The sequence below is a fragment of the Somniosus microcephalus genome, chromosome 9 (genome assembly GCF_052327205.1).
Source record: "Somniosus microcephalus isolate GS21.2 chromosome 9, FLI_Smic_1.0, whole genome shotgun sequence".
Lineage (NCBI taxonomy): Eukaryota > Metazoa > Chordata > Chondrichthyes > Squaliformes > Somniosidae > Somniosus > Somniosus microcephalus.
In genome coordinates this window covers 16,799,767-16,819,738 of record NC_140995.1, presented here as the reverse complement: position 1 = coordinate 16,819,738, position 19,972 = coordinate 16,799,767, and the positions used below count along the sequence as shown (strand labels likewise).

General features: G+C 44.6%; 1 protein-coding gene across 6 annotated transcripts in view; it reads right to left on the bottom strand.

Annotated features, from left to right (window-relative positions):
- The window catches only part of LOC147112280 (myelin transcription factor 1-like protein), a 568,764-nt gene that overhangs the window by 283,620 nt on the left and 265,172 nt on the right, over positions 1-19,972 (bottom strand). For all 6 annotated transcript variants that reach the window (XM_085996413.1, XM_085996412.1, XM_085996415.1 and 3 more), the window contains exon 10: positions 18,022-18,129. In XM_085996413.1, the coding sequence (XP_085852539.1) occupies positions 18,022-18,129 (108 nt within the window). The remainder of the gene's footprint in view (positions 1-18,021; positions 18,130-19,972) is intronic.

Here is a 19,972-nt window from a genome sequence, read left to right as displayed (position 1 = left end):
CGCCCGCAGAGGCCCTTCTCCAAGGCAGGCGGAGGATCTGTCAAGAGGACAGATCGGAAATGCCGGTGTTCAGCGCATGCGCTTCGCATTCCTGAAACCGGCATTTCCGATGTTCCTACGGGTGTGTACACAGCGCGTACCCGCCCGTAGGGATCGGAAAATACAGGCCGTTACATATGGAAAGTTTCTGTAGGCCAAAATTCCTGATTGGCCCAAAAGCAATAAAGATCAACCAATCAGAGTTAACTGAACGGCGCTGATTTTCTTATGGCCACAAGCAGCAAAACTACCAATTAACTATTGGTAAGCTGCAAAAAAAAAAGCACCAGTAAACAGTAACAAACAAACATTTTTTGTGTTAAAAAGCCCTGAAAACTAGCAAGCAGCACAAAGGCAACCAACGACTCCACCTTAAAAATAAAAGCTTTAAGTTACACACAAAAATTTTAATATTACAGGAAAAGAAAAATCACTCACTCGCCATAACCTTCCCTGCTATAACTTTCTCCCCCACTTCCACAAACTCTGTCCCCGTCAAGTACTTCAACTCCCTCATTGCAGCAACTCCCAGCCCTGCTTCTGTGCCGCCAGGCCCCATTCACTACCCACACTGCTGCAAGACATCATTCCCGCGCAATACTACCACACTCCAGCTTCCCCCTGCCAGTGCTCCCACACCCCATTTCCTCCCAGTGCTCACAATCTCCAGCCACTTTCCATAGAAACATAGACATAGAAGATAGGAGCAGGAGTAGGCCATTCGGCCCCTCAAGCCTGCTCCGCCATTCAATGAGATCATGGCTGAGCATCCAATTTCAGTACCCTGTCCCTGCTTTCTCCCCATACCCCTTGATCCCTTTAGCCTTAAGAAATATATCCAACGCCTTCTTGAATATATTTAATGCATTGGCCTCTACTGCCTTCTGTGGTAGAGAATTCCACAGGTTCACCACTCTCTGGGTGAAGAAATTCCTTCTCATTTCTGTCCTAAATGGCCTACCCATTATCCTTAGACTGTGACCCCTGGTTCTGGACACCCCGACCATCGGGAACATCCTTCCTGCATCTAGTCTGTCCAGTCCGGTCAGAATTTTATAAGTTTCAATGAGATCCCCTCTCATTCTTCTAAACTCCAGTGAGTACAAGCCCAATCGACCCAATCTCTCCTCATACGTCATTCCTGCCATCCCAGGCATCAGCCTGGTGAACCTTCGCTGAACTCCTTCCATGGCAAGAACATCCTTCCTCAGATAAGGCGACCAAAACTGCACACAATACTCAAGATGTGGTCTCACCAAGGCCCTGTATAACTGCAGCAAGACATCCTTGTTCCTGTACTCAAACCCTCTCGCTATGAAGGCCAACATACCATTTGCCTTCTTAACCACTTGCTGCACCTGCATGCTTACCTTCAGCGACTGGTGCACAAGGACACCCAGGTCTCATTGCACTTCCCCTTCTCCCAATCTATTGCCATTCAGATAATAATCTGCCTTCCTGTTTTTGCCACCAAAGTGGATAACCTCACATTTATCCACGTTATATTGCATCTGCCCTATCACCCAACCTGTCCAAATCATCCTGGAGTTTCTTGGCATCCTCCTCACAGCACACACGCCCACCCAGCTTTGTGTCGTCTGCAAATTTGGAGATATTACATCTAGTTCCCTTGTCTAGATCATTAATATATATTGTGAATAGCTGGGGTCCAAGGACCGATCCCTGTGGTACCCCACTAGTCACTGCCTGCCACTCGGAAAAAGATCCGTTTATTCCAACTCTTTGCTTTCTATCTGCCAACCAGTTCTCCATCCAAGTCAATACCTTGCCCCCAATCCCATGTGCCTTGACTTTACACGCTAATCTCTTATGCGGGACCTTATCGAAAGCCTTCTGAAAGTCCAAATACACCACATCCACTGGTTCTCCCTTATCTATTTTACCAGTTACATCCTCAAAAAATTCCACTACACCAAATCTCCTCCACAATTGCTCCCAGTCTTAAAATTTCCCTAAATGCCCCTGATCCCAGTGGCCCTCATTTCTCCAAACTTCCAATATCCTCAGTGCTCCCAGTCCCCACCCAGCCCCTGCCTTTAAGTGCTTCTGATTCCCACGCACCAGTCTCTGCTTGACCTTCCAATTGCTCCAAAGCCTCAAATCATATCTCGCAAATACTCCCACACTTGTGGCACTTTCTACACACTGCCCAATAAGGTTCCCAAACCGTAGCATTCCCAGAACCCCAATTACTCCCAGGCCCATTACAAGCCCTCACCCCCTTCATTCATGTGTTAACCCCAACCCTTTACCCCTTTGGCCACAGCCACCCTGTCCCTCCCATCATGGGCTCCATTCCCTCCCAGTCTCACTGTCTCCCTCACTCACAAATGATGAAGCACTTCTTCCCACCAAATTCTGGTACCCACCACCAATCCCAGTAGATGTTGCCTCCCATTTTTCTGCATATCCTGGACTATAAAAAAAGTTAAGATGTAGAAATTGAGTATGTCAATCAAGACATGTGTGAAGGACATATGGAAGAGAGAGGCAACAAAGAGGAGGAAAAACTTATAGAGCGAGAAAAGTTGTAAACAGAGAGATACAGACACCACAGAGAGAGCCATAGAGAGAAAAACAAAACAAGAGTGGGACACAAAGAGAAAAACAGAGAGAGAAACAGAAGGAATTAGAGACTGGAAAAGAGGCATGAACACAGTTAAATGAAGAGAGATACAATTTTAAAATGAGCAATAATAATAATAATTCAACTTTTATTGTCATTGTACAATGCACAAGTACATGAACAACGAAATGTGATCTTGCAAGCTCCCATGAGTCCAGTACAAATAACATTAACATTAAACGTAAATAGCACCGTCCTGGGAAAAGCAAAGCCGCTGCATCTGTGCGCGCCGCCATTCCATTTCCACCATTCCTCCTGTCCGACAATCTTCAGCCCAACGCCCGGGCCTGCTCACCAGCTGCCCCTCCCGGGGCTCACTTCCGGGACCTTCTGCACCTGGTCTTCCCTGATGGTCACCCCTCCAGGTACTAACCAGGCCTGGCTCTAGCTTAGCTTCTAAGCCTTAGACCAGTGACCCTGTCCCTAGTCCCAGGAACAGGAACGAGGCTCAGTTCAATGCAGTTTGGCTTCAGTATGCTGGGAGGACATTTTCTAGCTTCCTTGTCAAGATTTCAGCTGGAATGTTATCATCGGTTTTATGTGGAGATTCTGGTTAATAGGAGCTTCCTTCTCCTTGTTGAAACTTCTTGTCATACTGCTTGAACATGGTGAATGCATAAAAATTCCATCCTCTAGAGTGGCTGAGGACGCCCAGTAATAATTGAGATAAAAACATTATAAAACCGGCCGAGAAACCCACTGGGGCTCCAGAGCCTTCCCTGTGGATATCTCTCAGGGATTTTGCTCTCTATCAGCTAAAGTAATGCAAGCATTCAACATTTAAAAGTCAGTTCCCAAGGTCTGAAGCAGCGGAACAGATTTTGAGATAGCAACAGCATTAACACCGCCAGTCTCTGATGTATAAAATTGTCCAAAATATAGGAAAATATATATCATTTATAGCAGGGCAAGGGTGTTGTATGTGGGGTGGGGGTGGGGGTGGCTGGGGGGGGGGGGGGGGTTAGTTTTCACCTTCACCCCAGGAACGGGGGTGGGGGGCGGTAATCTGCTAGTGCGGATCTCCTGCATTTAGTAGGACCTTCCTGACTTTCTTCCCACTGATTTAAATGGGATAAAAATTAGACTATTATCTGAGGAAGGATGTTCTTGCCATGGAGGGAGTGCAGCGAAGATTCACCAGGCTGATACCTGGGATGGCAGGAATGACGTATGAGGAGAGATTGGGTCGATTAGGCTTATATTCGCTAGAGTTTAGAAGAATGAGAGGGGATCTCATTGAAACTTATAAAATTCTGACAGGACTGGACAGACTAGATGCAGGAAGGATGTTCCCGATGGCCGGGGAGTCCAGAACCAGGGGTCACAGTCTAAGGATAAGGGGTAAACCATTTAGGACAGAGATGAGGAGGAATTTCTTCACCCAGAGAGTGGTGTACCTGTGGAATTCTCTACCACAGAAGGCAGTAGAGGCCAATTCATTAAATATATTCAAGAAGGAGTTGGATATATTTCTTAAGGCGAAAGGGATCAAGGGATATGGGGAGAAAGCAGGGACAGGGTACTGATTTTGGATGATCAGCCATGATCTCACTGAATGGTGGAGCAGGCTCGAAGGGCCGAATGGCCTACTCCTGCTCCTATCTTCTATGTTTCTATGTTTAGATGGGTTCTACAAGGGGTTATCAATCTGTTCCATCAGATTACCGTCCAGGTGGTGAAGGTGACAATTTAACCTATGGTATCTTGTTTTTTTTTGCTCCAAATAGCCGACACGGTGCAGCATATATTTTGTTGCTTTTAACTGACAACCAAGAAGGCTGTTTTCATGGTCAAACCATTTGTGTGTTGAGCAAGTCACATATTGTTCGGCATATTTGGTCTGTCTATCGTCTAGCTTTTTGTCCCCCCTGTACAATTGTCTTTATATTAGGTTTCTGCAATTATGTGTTGTTATTTTTTATTTTAAAGCCCGAGTCAAGTCTTTGAGACTCTTGACACGACTGAGAAGGAAACATGGGCTTCTTCATTTATTGGGCCACATATTATGCTAATTACTTGTCCAGTACAGACTGCAACTAGTATTTTATGTTCGTGCCCCAATATGTGGTGTTACAGAGTGGTGGGATGTGTGGGTTTCTGTGTATAATTCTATATACAGGAAACTTTGGTTTATCTGGAGGTTAACTGGCCGGAATGCTCGATCCACCGGCAAAATTCAGGAGTCGGTTCAGTAAGTTTTTTTTCTTTTCGTTGCTTTTTTTTCACCAGTCAGGCTCTGCAAGGTCTAGCTAAAGCTGTTGCTTAGCTGCAGAGACGCTTGCAAGCTACGGCCGACTGTTTAGAAGCTAAGCAACAGGGTTTGTTGCTAGATACGGAGCTCCGTATGTTTTAACATTAGCGCTGGTTTGTCCGGCAGTTTTGATGGGATGGCAAAAGCTCGGTCCCGTCGGTGCCGGATATCACAAAGTTTCCTGTACAGGAAACTCTTTGGTATCCGGCACCGACGGGACCGGGATGGTGCCGGTTGATTAAAAATTCCGGATGACGGAGAGGGTTATCTACCGAGGCTATTTTTAACAAACAAAAATTAAAAAATCAAGAAATGTGCAGTATACAGTAATTGGGTACTCCCGGCAGTGCGGGAGAGTCAGACTCCTGTTATTGAGGTGTTCGGACTTCCGACAGCGTCAAGAAGCCGAGTAGTGGCAGTTTGGAGAACTACCCTCACTGACTAACTCGGCCACCGCGGGAGACTCGGACTCGGCAACATTTCCGGTTATTGAGGTGTTTTCGGAGTATGAATTTTGCCGGTTAATACAGAATTCCAGATATTTAGGTGCTGTTTAAATGAGAGTTTCCTGTATTGCAGTGGGATATTTCCTGCTCTTATCTGCAATGAAGGCAGAGACTGACATTGAAGCTGGGACATGAGCTGAAGGTACCAGTTTTTTTTCATTTTGTGCTAATCCTGTTTTCCACCTGAAAAAAGTGGTGGGGGTGGGGAGTAATGTTAACTTTTGGCGATAGTGTAACTCGGGCGATAGCGGATTGACCACCTATTATGCACCCCGCCCGGTTTTCGATTCTGTTGAAGCATCGTGTGAGGGTAATCAGGCAGGCTGTATAATTGGTGGTCGATTCACGATCGGCCGTTTCACATCATCGCCGATAAAATTACCCCCGGGCAATGAAATTAGGAACAGCCTTCTTTTTAAAAAATCTGTCGCTGCTTTCCGTCGGCCCTTTCAGAGAAAGATGTGATCATTTTCACAGGAGAAATTAAAAGGAGTAGGTGGGAATTAGCTCAAACATTGAGCTGGAGTTACTTGAACAATGGGGCAGCAAAACACATGGCAGTGTGTAGGTTCAACATGGAGATATGCTGTAATTGTTACACTAACTGGTTCAGTATTCCTGTTGGTGGGAGAAAACTGACAGGGAGTGCAGGTCCCGGAGACTATGGGCTGGATCTTGCCAGCCCTGGGGAGGTGGGTTTGGAGGTGGGACTGCCGGGAAAATGGCAGAATTTGGGGGCGGGTGCCCAACCCGCCTCCATGCTATCTTGCCAGGAGGCAGGTAGCCAACCCGCACCGGGTCCCGCCTCCTCGAGGTGGGAAGGGGATTAATGCCAATTAACTGCTTGTTAACAGGTAGTTAACAGGCAGTTTTTTGGCTAATCCCTATTTTGAGCCCTGAAGTGTGGGCTTCCCGATGGCTCCGTACCTCGCCAGGGTCAGCGAGGCAGGCCGTCAGTCTGCGGGGGTCGGCGGGGCTGAGATGTCCGGTGTGCAGGTGAGTAATGGGTGCATGTGTGCAGAGATAAGTGTGTGAGGTGTGTGTAAAGTGTTTTAATAAGTTTTACTTACCTTTACTTCTTCCTGCAGGCTTCCTCCCTTCAGTTCTCGGGAGTCCGTCAGCTCACCGGCACAGAAAGCAGAATGGCCGCTGAACTGTCAAAAGCTGCAGCCTTCTGCTTTCTGGTCAGGAAGGCTTTCTAATTGAGTCTTGAGTAAAGACACAACTTGGAAGACAGATTGTCAGTGTTTGACAGCTTCACAGAGCTGTCAAATGATGACATTTCATCTGTCAAAAGCTCTTGACAGATGAAACATCACTCGCTGGCGTCACCTGTAACTGGGTGTCCCTTAATTGGCCTGCTGAGCCCGCTGGGCGGGGCTTAACAAGGTCAATCAAGGGAAAATAGCGTGGGTTGGCCACAAGTCGATGGAGGCGGGACTAAAACCCAACAAGTGGGAGTCCCGCCTCCAAAAGCTCCCCATTGACAAAATCCAGCCCACAGCATCCACTTCACCATATTATCATCAAGGTTTTACACAGCTTACTGTGCTGTGTTCACCATCAATTTATTCAGCTACACGGCACCCAGCTCAAGAGCACTTCAAACAGATGAGCAGTAAACTGTTGAAAAGTCCAGATGTGATGCTCAGCTGTATTTTTCATTTGTTCATGAGAAGTCATCAAAATCCAAATTTGGATATTGAAATAAATGATTACAGGTACAAAAAAGGCCAGAACTAACCAAGGAATGAATTTAAATATAATTTTCAATAGAAACTGCACAGTCAGACAATGCACTTGATTTTAAAAACTTGAATTGTAGTTTATTCTTTGTTGCTGATTTCAAAACCCACAATTTCATTACAAACATAAAAGCAAATACAGGAAACTTTCGTTTAACCGGAGGTTAAATGTCCGGAAAGCTCTATCTACCGGCAAAATTCAGGAGCCGTTTCCTATAAGTTTTTTTACTTCTCGTTGCTTTTTTTTTCCCAGTCAGGCTCTGCAAGGTCTAACTGAAGCTGTTGCTTAGCTACAGAGACACTTTTAAGCTGCGGCCGACTGTTTTGAAGCTGTTGCTAAGCAACAGGGTTTGTTGATTCACACGGAGCTCAAAAGCTCCGTATGTTTTAACATTAGCGCTGGTTTCTACGGCAGTTTTGATGGTACGGCACCAGCTCGGTCCCGTCAGTGCCGGATACCAGAAAGTTTCCTGTACTTCCAAACTCTGGAACTTAAGAACATAAGACCATAAGAAATAGGAGCAGGAGTGGGCTCCTCGAGCCTGCTCCGCCATTCAATAAGATCATGGCTGATCTTCTACCTCATCTCCACTTTCCTGCACTATCCCCATTTCCCTTGATTCCCTTAATATCCCAAAATCTATCGATCTCTGTCTTGAATATACTCAACGACCGAGCCTCCACAGCCCTCTGGGGTAGAGAATTCCAAAGATTCACCACCCTCTGAGCGAAGAAATTTCTCCTCGTCTCGGTCCTAAATGGCTGACCCCTTATTCTGAGACTGTGACCCCTGGTTCTAGACTCCCCAGCTAGGGGAAACATCCTCCCTGCATCTACCCTGTCAAGCCCTGTAAGAGTTTTGTATGTTTCAATGAGATCACCTCTCATTCTTCTAAACTCTAGAGAATATAGGCTTAGTCTACTCAATCTCTCCTCATAGGACAACCTCCCCATCCCAGGAACCAGTCTGGTGAACCTTCGTTACACTCCCTCTATGGCAAGTATATCTTTCCTTAGGTAAGGAGACTAAAACTGTACACAATACTCCAGGTGTGGTCTCACCAGGGCCCTATATAATTGTAGTAAGACATCTTTACTCTTATACTCAAATCCTCTTGTAATAAAGGCCAACATATCATTTGCTTTCTTATTGCTTGCTGTATCTGCATGTTAACTTTCAGTGATTCGTGTACAAGGACACCCAGGTCCCTTCAAACACCAACATTTCCCAATCTCTCACCATTTAAAAATACTCTGCTTTTCTATTTTTCCTACCAAAGTGGATAACTTCACATTTCTCCACATTATATTCCATTTGACATGTTCTTGCCCACTCGCTTAGCCTGGCTACATCCCTATGAAGCCTCCTTGCATCCTCCTTACAACTTACATTCCCACCTAGCTTTGTATCATCGGTAAACTTGGATATATTACATTTGGTCCCCTCATCCAAATCATTGATGTAGATTGTGAATGGCTGAGGCCCAAGCACTGATCCTTGTGATACCCCACTAGTTACAGCCTGCCAACCCGAAAATGACCTGTTTATTCCTACTCTCTGTTTTCTGTCCTTTACCCAATCCTCAATCCATGCTAGTTATTACCCCCAATCCCATGAGCCCTAATTTTGTTTAATAACCTCTTGTGCGGCACCTTATCAAATGTCTTCTGAAAATCCAAATACACCACATCCACTGATTCCCCCTTAGCAATTCTGCTAGTTATAACCTCAAAAAACTCTTAACAGATTTATCAAACATGATTTCCCTTTCATAAATTTGTGTTGACTCTGCCCAATCCTATTATTATTTTGTAAGTGCCCTGTTACCACGTCCTTAATAATAGTTTCCAGCATTTTCCCTACTACTGATGTCGGGCTAACTGGTCTGTAGTTCTCCATTTTCTCTCCGTTAACATTTGCTACCTTCCAATCCACGAGAACCATTCTAGAATCTATGGAATTTTGGAAAATGACAACCAATGCATCCACTATCTCTATAGCCACCTCTTTCAAAACCCTAGAATGTAGGCCATCAGGTCCAGGGGATTTATTGGCTTTCGGTCCCATTAATTTCTCCGGTACTATTTTTTTACGAATACTAATTTCTTTCAGTTCCTCATTCTCGTTAGACCCTTGGTTCTTCACTATTTCCGGGAGGTTTTTTGCTTCTTCCATGAAGACAGACACAAAATATTTGTTTACTTTCTCTGCCATTTCCTTATTCTCCATTATAATTTATCCTGTCTCAGCCTGTAAGGGACCCACATTTACTTTCACTAATCTTTTCCTTTTTACATATCTATAGAAGCTTTTGCAGTCTGTTTTTATGTTTCTCGCCAGTTTACTCTCATATTCTATTTTCCCTTTCTTTATCAATTTCTTGGTCCTCCTTTGCTGAATTCTAAAATCCTCCCAATCCTCAGGCTTACTGATCTTTTTGGCAACATTATAAGTCTCTTTTTTTGATCTAATACAATCTTTAACTTCTCTTGTTTGCCACGGTTGGACCACTTTTCCTGTGGGACTTTTGTGCCTTCAAGGAATGTATATTTGTTGTAAATTATGTATTAATTCTTTAAATGCTAGCCATTGCTTCTCTACTGTCATACCTTTTAATGTAGTTTCCCAAACTACCTGAGTCAACTCGCCTGTCATAACTACGTAGTTTGATTTGTTTAGATTTAAGACCCTAGTTTTGGATTTAACTAAATCACTTTCTAACTCAATATAAAATGTTATCATATTATGGTTACTCTTCCCTAAAGGTCCCTTTACTACAAAGCTATTAATGAACCCTTTCTCATTGCACAATATTAGATATAAAATAGCCTGTTCCCTAGTTGGTTCCTCAACATACTGAACTAGAAAACTATCTTGCATACATTCCATGAATTCCTCCTCCACACTATTACTGCAAATTTGGTTTGCCCAGTCTATATGTAGATTAAAGTCCCCCATGATTACTGTATTACCCTTGTTAGATGCACCTCTAATTTCCTGATTTATGCTCTGCCCTACATTACAACTACTGTTTGGGGGCCTATAAACAACTCCCACCAATGTTTTCTGCCCCTTGCTGTTTCTTAGCTCCACCCAAACTGATTCTACTTCTTGATTTTTGGAGCCAATACCCTTTGGGCTGGATTTTCCTAAGCCCCTGGAGTCGGGTTGGAGGCGTGCGGGCGATAAAAATCGGAGATCCGGGGGTTCCGACCCCATCCCGCCTCCAACCCACCTCCATGTCAATTTCATAGGAGTCGGGTTGCCGACAAGTGCTGGAACCCGACTCCCAGAGGCGGGAAGGGATTAAAGGCAATTAAACTGCCTGTTAACAGGTAGTTAACAGGTAGTTTTTTGCCTATTTGCGATTTTTATTGCTGGTTTGTGGGCTTCCCGACAGCTCCAAACCACGAAAAGTTTTTGAGGCGGGACGTGGGTCTGAGGTCTTGGAGGGGTCGAGATGCCCAGTGTTCAGGTGAGTGAGGGGTGCAGGAGTGCAAAGGTAAGTGTTTTGCAAGTGTTTAAAGTGTTTAAATAAGTTTAACTTACTTTTACTTACCTTTACAGGAGTCCTGCATTCCGGTGTCGGGAGTCGGCTGCAAGAACCACAGAAGCTCCGATTTAAAAAAAAAAAATCAGCTTCTTGGTTTCTCCAGCAAAATGATTTTAAAGTTATCCTGAGAAAGGACTGAGGCTGAATTAGCAGTTTTTCAGTGCTTGACAGCTTCAAACAGCTGTTAAACACTGATATTTCATGTGCCAAAAGCTTTTGACAGATGAAATGTCAATCTCTGACGTCACCTGTTGCCGGGTGGCCCTTAATTGGCCTGCTGAGCCCACAGGGCGGGCTCAACAAGGTCAATCAGAGGAAAATCCAGTGGGTTGGCCACATCTCCATGGAGGCGGGACAACAAGCCCGAATGTGGGTTTCCCACCTCCAACCCGCCCCCGTAGCAAAATCCAGCCCTTTCTCTCTACTGTCTTTATCTGATCCTTTATTATGAGGACTACCCCTCCTCCTTTTCCATTTTGCCTATCCCTTCTAAAAGTTAAGTATCCTGGAATATTTAGTTCCCAACCTTGGTCACTTTGTAACCACGTCTCCGTAATGGCTATTAGATCAAATTTGTTCATTTCTATCTGTGCTATTAATTCATCTATTTTGTTGCGAATGCTTTGCGCATTCAGATATAGTGCCTTTAGCTTTGACTTAATTCTATTTGTCCCTGATGTCACCTTAGTCACTGATGCCCTTATTACCTTTGTTACTCTCTCTGTCCCTTCCTGACCCACTCTGCTTATTTTTACCCAAAACTCTACTCTGCTCTGGAGCATTGGCATTTCTCTCGCTGCTTTTAAATTGACTTTTTCCGGAATCCTCCCACCACCGCCCCCCCTTCATTAGTTTAAAACCCTGTCTACTGCCCTAGTTATTTGGTTCGCCAGGACACTGGCCCCAGCCCAGTTTAAGTGGAGCCCGTCCCAACGGAACAGCTCCCTCTTTCCCCAGTACTGGTGCCAGTGCCCCATGAATTTTAACCCCTTCCTCCCGCACTACTCTTTGAGCCACGCATTTAAACCTCTAATCTGTTTGTTGCTATGCCAATTTGCACGTGGCTCAGGTAACAATCCAGAGATTATTACCTTTGAGGTTCTCCTTTTTAATTTGGATCCTAGCTCCTCAAACTCCCTCAGCAGAACCTCATTCCTAGTTCTACCTATGTCGTTGGTTCTGACATGGACCACGACAACTGGATCCTCCCCCTTCCCATCCCCCTCCCACTCCCACTCTGAGTTCTCTTCCAGCTGTGAGGAGATGTCTTTAATTCTGGCACCGGGCAGGCAACACAACCTTCGGAACTCTCGGTCGTGGCTGCCCCCTATACTGTCCCCTACAACAACTACATTCCCTTTCACTCCCCCTACCTGAATGGCCTCCTGCACCATGGTGCCATGGTCAGCTTGCTCATCCATCCTGCAGGCTTTTCCATCATCCACACAGGCAGCAAGAACCTCATACCTGTTGGACCAGGGCAAAGGCTGAGGCTCCTCCAGCACTGCACCTGGGGTCCCCTTACCTGCCTGAGTTGCAGTCACACCCTCCTGTCCCTGTCCACTAACCAGACCTGTACCACTACCTAACCTAAGGGGTGTGACTGACTCCTGGATCATGGGGGGCGATTTTGTTAATGGGGGCGCATTGGAGGTGGGACTGCTGCTTGGCGAGTCGATGTCCCGCCTCCATCGATTTGTGGCCAGGCCATGCTATTTTCCCTTGATTGACCTTGTTAAGCCCGTCTTGTCATCGTTTGACAGCTCTGGTTCTCCACTATTTCCAGGAAGTGTTTTGCATCTTCTTCCGTGAAGACAGGCACAAAGGGTAGAAATTTGCCAGCGCTCAGAGAGTGGGATTGGAGGAGGGTCCGCTGTCAAAATTGAAATGATTGACAGCGGATTGGGAACCTGCTGTGAACCCGCCTCCATGTAAATTTCCAGAGTGTCGGGTCTGCGATTTCACACCAGACCCGACACCAAGTGGCGGGGGAGGCATTTCAGATACTTAACTGCTTGTTAAGTGCTTGTTTACTACAATTTTGCCAGCCTTTTTCTATTTTACCACATTTTCAATGGGGTTCACGTCGTTCGGAGATCATGTCAGGTAAGTAGGTCAGGTTCTCTATGTCTTCCCATTGCTGTGACTAGGTGACAGCTGCAAAAGTGGTATGAAAGCTACCATTTCACAGCTGGTCACTTTCCAATGTCAGAAGCTTGATCATTCAGGACTTGGAAGAAACCTTTGAGCTGTATGCAGTTTGGAAGTGTTTGGAGTAAACTCTCTATCCACTGTCACCTCCTTGGAGCAAGCTCTCTCACCATTGACAGATCGCTTCTGCCATGGCAACTTCAGCTGCCATCTGTTCCAGCAACATTGGTGCCTTTGAAAAAATCTCACCTTGGTCCTCAGATTCCCAACACAATCAGCCCCAACACCAACATCACGGGGCACACCTACATCACCAACATCCACACCAACCTTCTCTGCAATCAACTGATGCTGCCCCGGACACAGGGCATCATCACCCATGCAAATTGCTGCCCGGGATGCCAGCAATGTCCAGATTTGCTTCACTTAACACTGTACACCCTGGCAGCCACATGATGTGCCAGGTTGGCACCACCCCACACCAGCACCATGAAGCATCCCTACAATGTCCAAGCCATTCCTTTCACACTCATCACCATTGGGGGTGGGGGGACGTTATGTCTCACCATTTACTGCAGCTCACTAAGTCACGTCCAAAGGTGCACACAAATCTATCCAAGAACGCAAAGTGTTCAAAATAAAGATTTCAATGTTTGACAGCACATCACCAGAAACATCACATGACCATTGTATAAACCTCCCAAGTGCCTACCCTTGTGTGTTGTTAGTTGGTACGCTTGCAGTAGGATGAGGGTGAGTGTGAGGGGTGGCTAGTGAGATGGGGAAGTGATAATGTAAATAGAGAGGGATGGGTGGAGGTGTAAGGTAAGTTGGTGTGAGTAAGGATGTGCAGGAGTAGGGTAGGGAAGGCAGAGTGATGTGGATGTGATGAGTGGCACAGCAGGATGAGGTTGAGTGTGGTATGGCAGTAACATTTCGTGATCTACTGAGATCATTAAAAGGTTTGCGCCACTGCAGCCTGATCCTCCTGACGACATCCCTGCTTGTGCCCTCCTGTGCAATGGGCAACCAGGCTGCGTGGTCTCCTGGGGAGGTCTCTTCCGCCCATTGGAAGGGAAGGGAATCTCCCTGCGTGCTGTGACTCCCTCCATAAGAATATGGAGGGAGTCCTGGGAGAGCCTGAATGCAGCATTGCACCTTTGTGCAGTGCTTCTCAGTGTTTGTTGCACCTCAATGCTGTAAAACACAGACAGCACAACTGTCAAAATGAATGCAGCCATGGTCCCTTTAAGGAAACCGGCTGATGAGGCGTCATCAAATGATGTCATCAGACCCACTTCCATTTAATTGGCCGGCAACCCTGCAGGGCAGGCTTAACAAGCCCTATCAACAGAAAATCCTTTTTGCAGAGCGGCTGCAGCCGGGAACAGGACTGAAACCCGTCAACCACCTCTCCCACCGCGATCCCACCTCTGCTCAAAGTATTTGTTTAATTTCTCTGCCATTTCCTTATTCCCCATTATAATTTCTCCTGTCTCAGCCTGTAAGGGACCCACATTTACTTTCGCTAATCTTTTCCTTTTTACATACCTATAGAAGTTTTACAGTCTGTTTTATGTCGCTCGCTAGTTTACTCTCATTCTATTTTCCCTTTCTTTATCAATTCCTTGGCCCTCCTTTGCTGAATTCTAAAATCCTCCCAATCCTCAGGCTTTAACATTATAAACCTCTTCCTTTGATCTAATACTATCTTTAACTTCGCTTGTTAGCTACGGTTGGACCACTTTTCCTGTGGTGTTTGTGTGCCTTAAAGGAACGTACAGTTGTTGTAAATTATGTATTAATTCTTTAAATGCTAGCCATTGCTTCTCTATCGTCATACCTTTTAATGTAGTTTCCCAATCTACCTTAGCCAACTCGCCCCTCATAACTACGTCGTTTGCTTTGTTTAGATTTAAGACCCTAGTTTCGGATTTAACTAAATCACTTTCAAACTCAATATAAAATTCTATCATATTATGATCACTCTTCCCCAAAGGCCCCTTTACTACAAGGTTATTAATTAACCCTTTCTCATTGCACAATACTAGATCTAAAATAGCCTGTTTCCTAGTTGGTTCCTCAACATACTGATCTAGAAAACTATCTTGCATACATTCCATGAATTCGTCCTCCACACTATTACTGCAAATTTGGTTTGCCCAGTCTATATGTAGATTAAAGTCCCCCATGATTGCTGTATTACCCTTGTTGCAAATGCCTCTAATTTCCTGATTTATACTCTGCCCTACACTACACTACTGTTTGGGGGCCTATAAACAACTCCCACCAATGTTTTCTGCCCCTTGCTATTTTTTAGCTCCACCCAAACTGATTCTACTTCTTGATTTTCAGAGCTAAGATCCTTTCTCTCTACTGTCTTTATCCCATCCTTTATTATCAGGGCTACCCCCTCCTCCTTTTCCATTTTGCCTATCTCTTCTAAAAGTTAAGTATCCTGGAATATTTAGTTCCCAACCTTGGCCACATTGCAATCACGTAATGGCAATTAGATCAAACCTGTTAATTTCTATCCACGCTATTAATTCATCTATTTTGTTGCGAATGCTTCGTGCATTCAGATATCTCAGTGAATCAGGATGTACAAAATTATTGCCTTGCTTAATTCCACCAGTGCCTCACTCTCCAGAGGTGGATCAGTGCACTTGGCCACTATTTGACTAGTTGAGTGGCCGTTAAGCCACGAGAGGCATGAAATGGGCACTACTGCGGCTGAGTCCTGACTAGCTTTTGGCTAATGAAATCCTATACAACAAACTTTCCCGAATGAAAAATGATGCAATTAACATTTCTACTTGTTGGTAAAATAAACAAAGCATGGCAAGATTAACACCCTGTTTTTTTTTTAAAGTGGAAAACATCTGCTAGTGAGCACTTAATTTCAGCTGTGTAATTGTGGGGAGGTGACAATCAAAAGCAGTCGATGCTGCATTGATTAATTTTTTTTTCAGAAAGTACCTGGATAAATATCTGGTTGGGAATGGGATTAGCGGTTTTAGAGATAGGCATAGATTGAAAGGTCAAATACTCCACAGAATATAATGACTCTTTCCATTGCTTACTCTGTCTGCTTACTTGGTTGAGTCTTATGAAAAAATTATTTTCTCAATCTTTTTCTCAAGCAGAGATAGGGTTTCCCCCCCCCCCGCCCAATTTATTAAATTTATGCTGCTCCTCACAGTTCGAGTGACCCAACTTGCATTCAGATTTTGACACATGTGGGTCAAAGTAAAATAGCTTTTAGAGTGACCTGGATGCAAGGGCCCATACTGCTTACAAAGATAAAGTTTGGATTTCAGGGGGGATGAAATTCAGTATTGCCCCGTTTAGGGTGTGATTATCGGCCAAGCGCAAAGTTTAGCGCCTGGCGCTAATTATCACCTCTGACTGCAAACTTGGCCTCTATCGCCCCTGGAGATGATTGGAGCGCTAAATCAGGCGCTACACACCTCTCTTAAGGCACTAACGCCGAGGAGCGAGGTGCTACCTCAGAGCGCTGGCGAAGCTCATGTTATGTCAGTCAGCAATGGAACACAGACACACTGGCGCCGGCCAGTTCTTAAAGGGGAGGGTCGATCTTGCTCTCCATCCACACCCTGCTCATTGCAGCCTTGAATCTCGGCCTGGAGAGACCTGTACATCAATTCTGCTGGAAAGAACAATGGAGAGGCCCAGGGAAAGAGCTCAGAGTGCAGCCCCCATAGTCTCTTCTAAATTGATGCAAGGAAGGTCAAATCAAAATGAACCTGCAAAGTGCTGCTCAGTACCCAAATCTCTCCAGAAGTCTGTCTCTCGCTCTCTCAGAATGCGTGGTGCAAAAATGTCACCGACAAAAAAAGACAGGAAGCGGCCGCCTTTAAATAGCGCTCCCCCAGTCCCTTCCCGACTGCAAAACATTCCCCTCAACCTGTCGTTGCTAGCGGCAGGCGGAAAGGCAGGGGGCGCCACTCAATATCTGGTCCGGGGCGTTGCATGCTCGACTGCTGTCACGATCTGCAGGCGCAGGAGATCGTGGCGGTAGTGTTTAGTGCCACCACAAAATGTCTGGTCAATTTCGCGAGCGGCGCAAACATCGCCGCACCCGGGCGCTAGTTGCTTTGCGCCCCATTAGCGCCCTCTTATTATGCTGATCCAATGTAAATACTGCAGTTCTAAACATCTTCTTTACATACTGTAATATAAAACACACAATCATATGTCAAAGAACCTCACTGTTCTGTCTTCTAAAATTCTGTGACATGATCTGCAATCAGTAGTGTGAGATAACCACAGACCCTTTTCTACAAGCTAAGCCATGAATGCAATGGAAAGTTCACCAAGATAGCTGACTACTTCTACCCTGTGTTCATGAGTTTAAACAACAAAATAGTGCTTTATCAGCCCTACTTTTCCTGATTGGTTGTGACTGCACACCTTTCAGCAACACCACTGATGGCAACATCATCTAGTCCTCATTAATGGTTGGTTGGATGTATTTAACCAGTTATTTTAAAGGTTAGCGTTCATCAATGTCATTAGAAAATTTTAACATAGTAAAGGAGACTGCAAGCAATAGTCTAAAAGCAGCTCTACACTTTAATGATTGTAATAACTGATAATATCCTAAATATGATTCACACTGGGGGAAGAATTGCTCTAGTCGCTAGGTGTAGCAACATCATACGTGTGTTTGTGAAGATTCCCTCTGGCTCCAATTTCTAGAGAAATTAGAAACACCTTTTTCAACATGTTTCTGATTGCTCTAGAAACACTAATGAGAAGAAACCTTCAAGACTGTATTAACAATGTCACTATGCATAGTGACCAAAGCAATCCTTCTCTGATACTGATGTTATAGAACCTAAATATGAATCAGCCCAGCAGAAAACACAACTGGAGTGAACTAACTGGTTAGTAGAGTGAATAAAGGTACTGCGTATCAATAGCAAGATGTCTTTCTGTGAAAGCTGGAAAAGTCCCAAGACAGGAAGAATTAATACAAATAATTTGCTTCAGATTGGTGCCCAGCTTTGTAACATTAACGTGGCGCTGTATTGTTCGAAGGAAAACACAGCTCTCTGCAAAAAAAAAAAAGTTGTCAGAATTTTAGCACACAAGTCTCCCCTACCTTAACACACGATCTGAACCCTGGTTCGATTTTGTGGCTTCATTGCTATGGTGCTTTTCTTGAGCTTTAGCCAGCTTCTCTGCAGCAGCAATGGGGCATCCAGAGAGACTGCAGGAACAGAGAAACAATTAAACACACGTACAAGCAGCAGGAACGGTAGCGCAAGACCAAGCACTGGGGAATTGGAAGCATATGGCTGATTGCTTCTGAGCTGCAGCAAATATCAGGAAAGAAGAAAAGTAATTAAACTGTGCAGCTTTCGGTCAACACAATAACAAGCCATACACTTCAGTCTATATAAATAAAAGCATTGCATGTGAAATCATCCATGTAGACCTGCTTCTAATCCTTAGATCACCACACAGTTTTTGGGCCAAAATGCTTTTTATTCTCATATAAAATGCAGTCTTTTCAAATGCACCTTAAAGAGTTTTTCATAATCTTTGATGAAGTTCTTAACCTTAGGTTTTGTGAAAAATCAGCCTGATAACATTATTTTGAATGTAAATATATTTTATTCATCATCCATAGATTGAAAATAAAGGTTTTTTTTTTAGAAGATCGCTGGCCATGTTAGGAACCAATCGATCTAGAAAGAAAGTGAGGTGAGAGAGAAAAAGTGAGTGGTAAGATTTGACAAAATGTAAGTCCACAGCCGAACAGAGTGAGCTAGTGATGTTAGTTATTGTGTGCTGACTAAATAGAAACATGAAAAGAAAATTCTGATCAGAAAATTAGTGCTCATTAAGTTGATGGAGAATAGAATAGTTTCCACTTTCCATTTCATGATCATGCATTAAATGCTCCGCAGGACACAATGGTCTGCTATGGGGTTCTTGGGGGCGGGGGGTGGCGGGGGAGGGGTGAGGAAGGAACATTATCAGTTGGGCATGGCAGGCCAGGGTTCAGTAGTGGAAATGTGCGAATGGATCAGCATTCTGGAGTTTTATTTGATTATATCCGGAATCAGAGAGTGTTCATGAAGAACTGTCCCTCAAGTGTTAAGTGGCTAGGGTAGGCTCCTTAACAGCATATACTGTACATGGTCGGTGGAAGACGTGGACTAGATGGCTCAAATGGTCTTTTCTCATTCCAGCCTTATGCTTTTAAAACAATCTAGGTAGGTGCTCGCACAATTCAGCAAAAAATGTTGGGCTTGTTTTGAAAGTCCTCTGATAAACTACCTCTTGGGAGAATGTAACATAGCTCCCATTCTATTTTCTCCCACACAGACACAGGCACAGCATCAGGATAAATACGTCTGTGCATCACACTGCGAACTGTGCCCTGAGACTATTGACTTAAGTGTTGATTTCAAAGATGGGGGGAAGAGGTTGTATAGCTCTGTTGAACAAAACTTAAATTGACAAAGTATTAACCTGAGATTCCTACATGTCCCTTATATTATCTAATATTAACAAACTGTAGATTCAGCAAAGTGTTGAATTATATTGAAACATATAAGATCCTGAGGGGTCTTGACAGGGTGGATGTGGAGAGGATGTTTCCTCTCGTGGGAGAATCTAGAACTAGGGGTCACTGTTTAAAAATAAGGGGTCGCCCATTTAAGACAGAGATGAAGAGAAATTTTTTCTCACAGAGGGTCGTGAGTCTTTGGAACTCTCTTCCACAGAGGGCGGTGGAAGCAGAGTCTTTGAATATTTTTAAGGCAGAGGTAGATAGATTCTTGATAAGCAAGGGGGTGAAAGGTTATTGGGGGGTAGGGCGGGAATGTGGAGCGATCAGATCAGCCATGATCTTATTGAATGGCGGAGCAGGCTCGAGGGGCCGAGTGGCCTATTCCTGCTCCTAATTCATATGTTCGTATGTATGTTCCTGCTATTTAGAGTATTGATTATTGGTGGTGCTTGTAGTGAGAGGGACAGGGAATGACAAGTAGCTAATTTTTGAATCTATGAATATAGCCCTTCCATGTTTTTTCAGCCGTTAC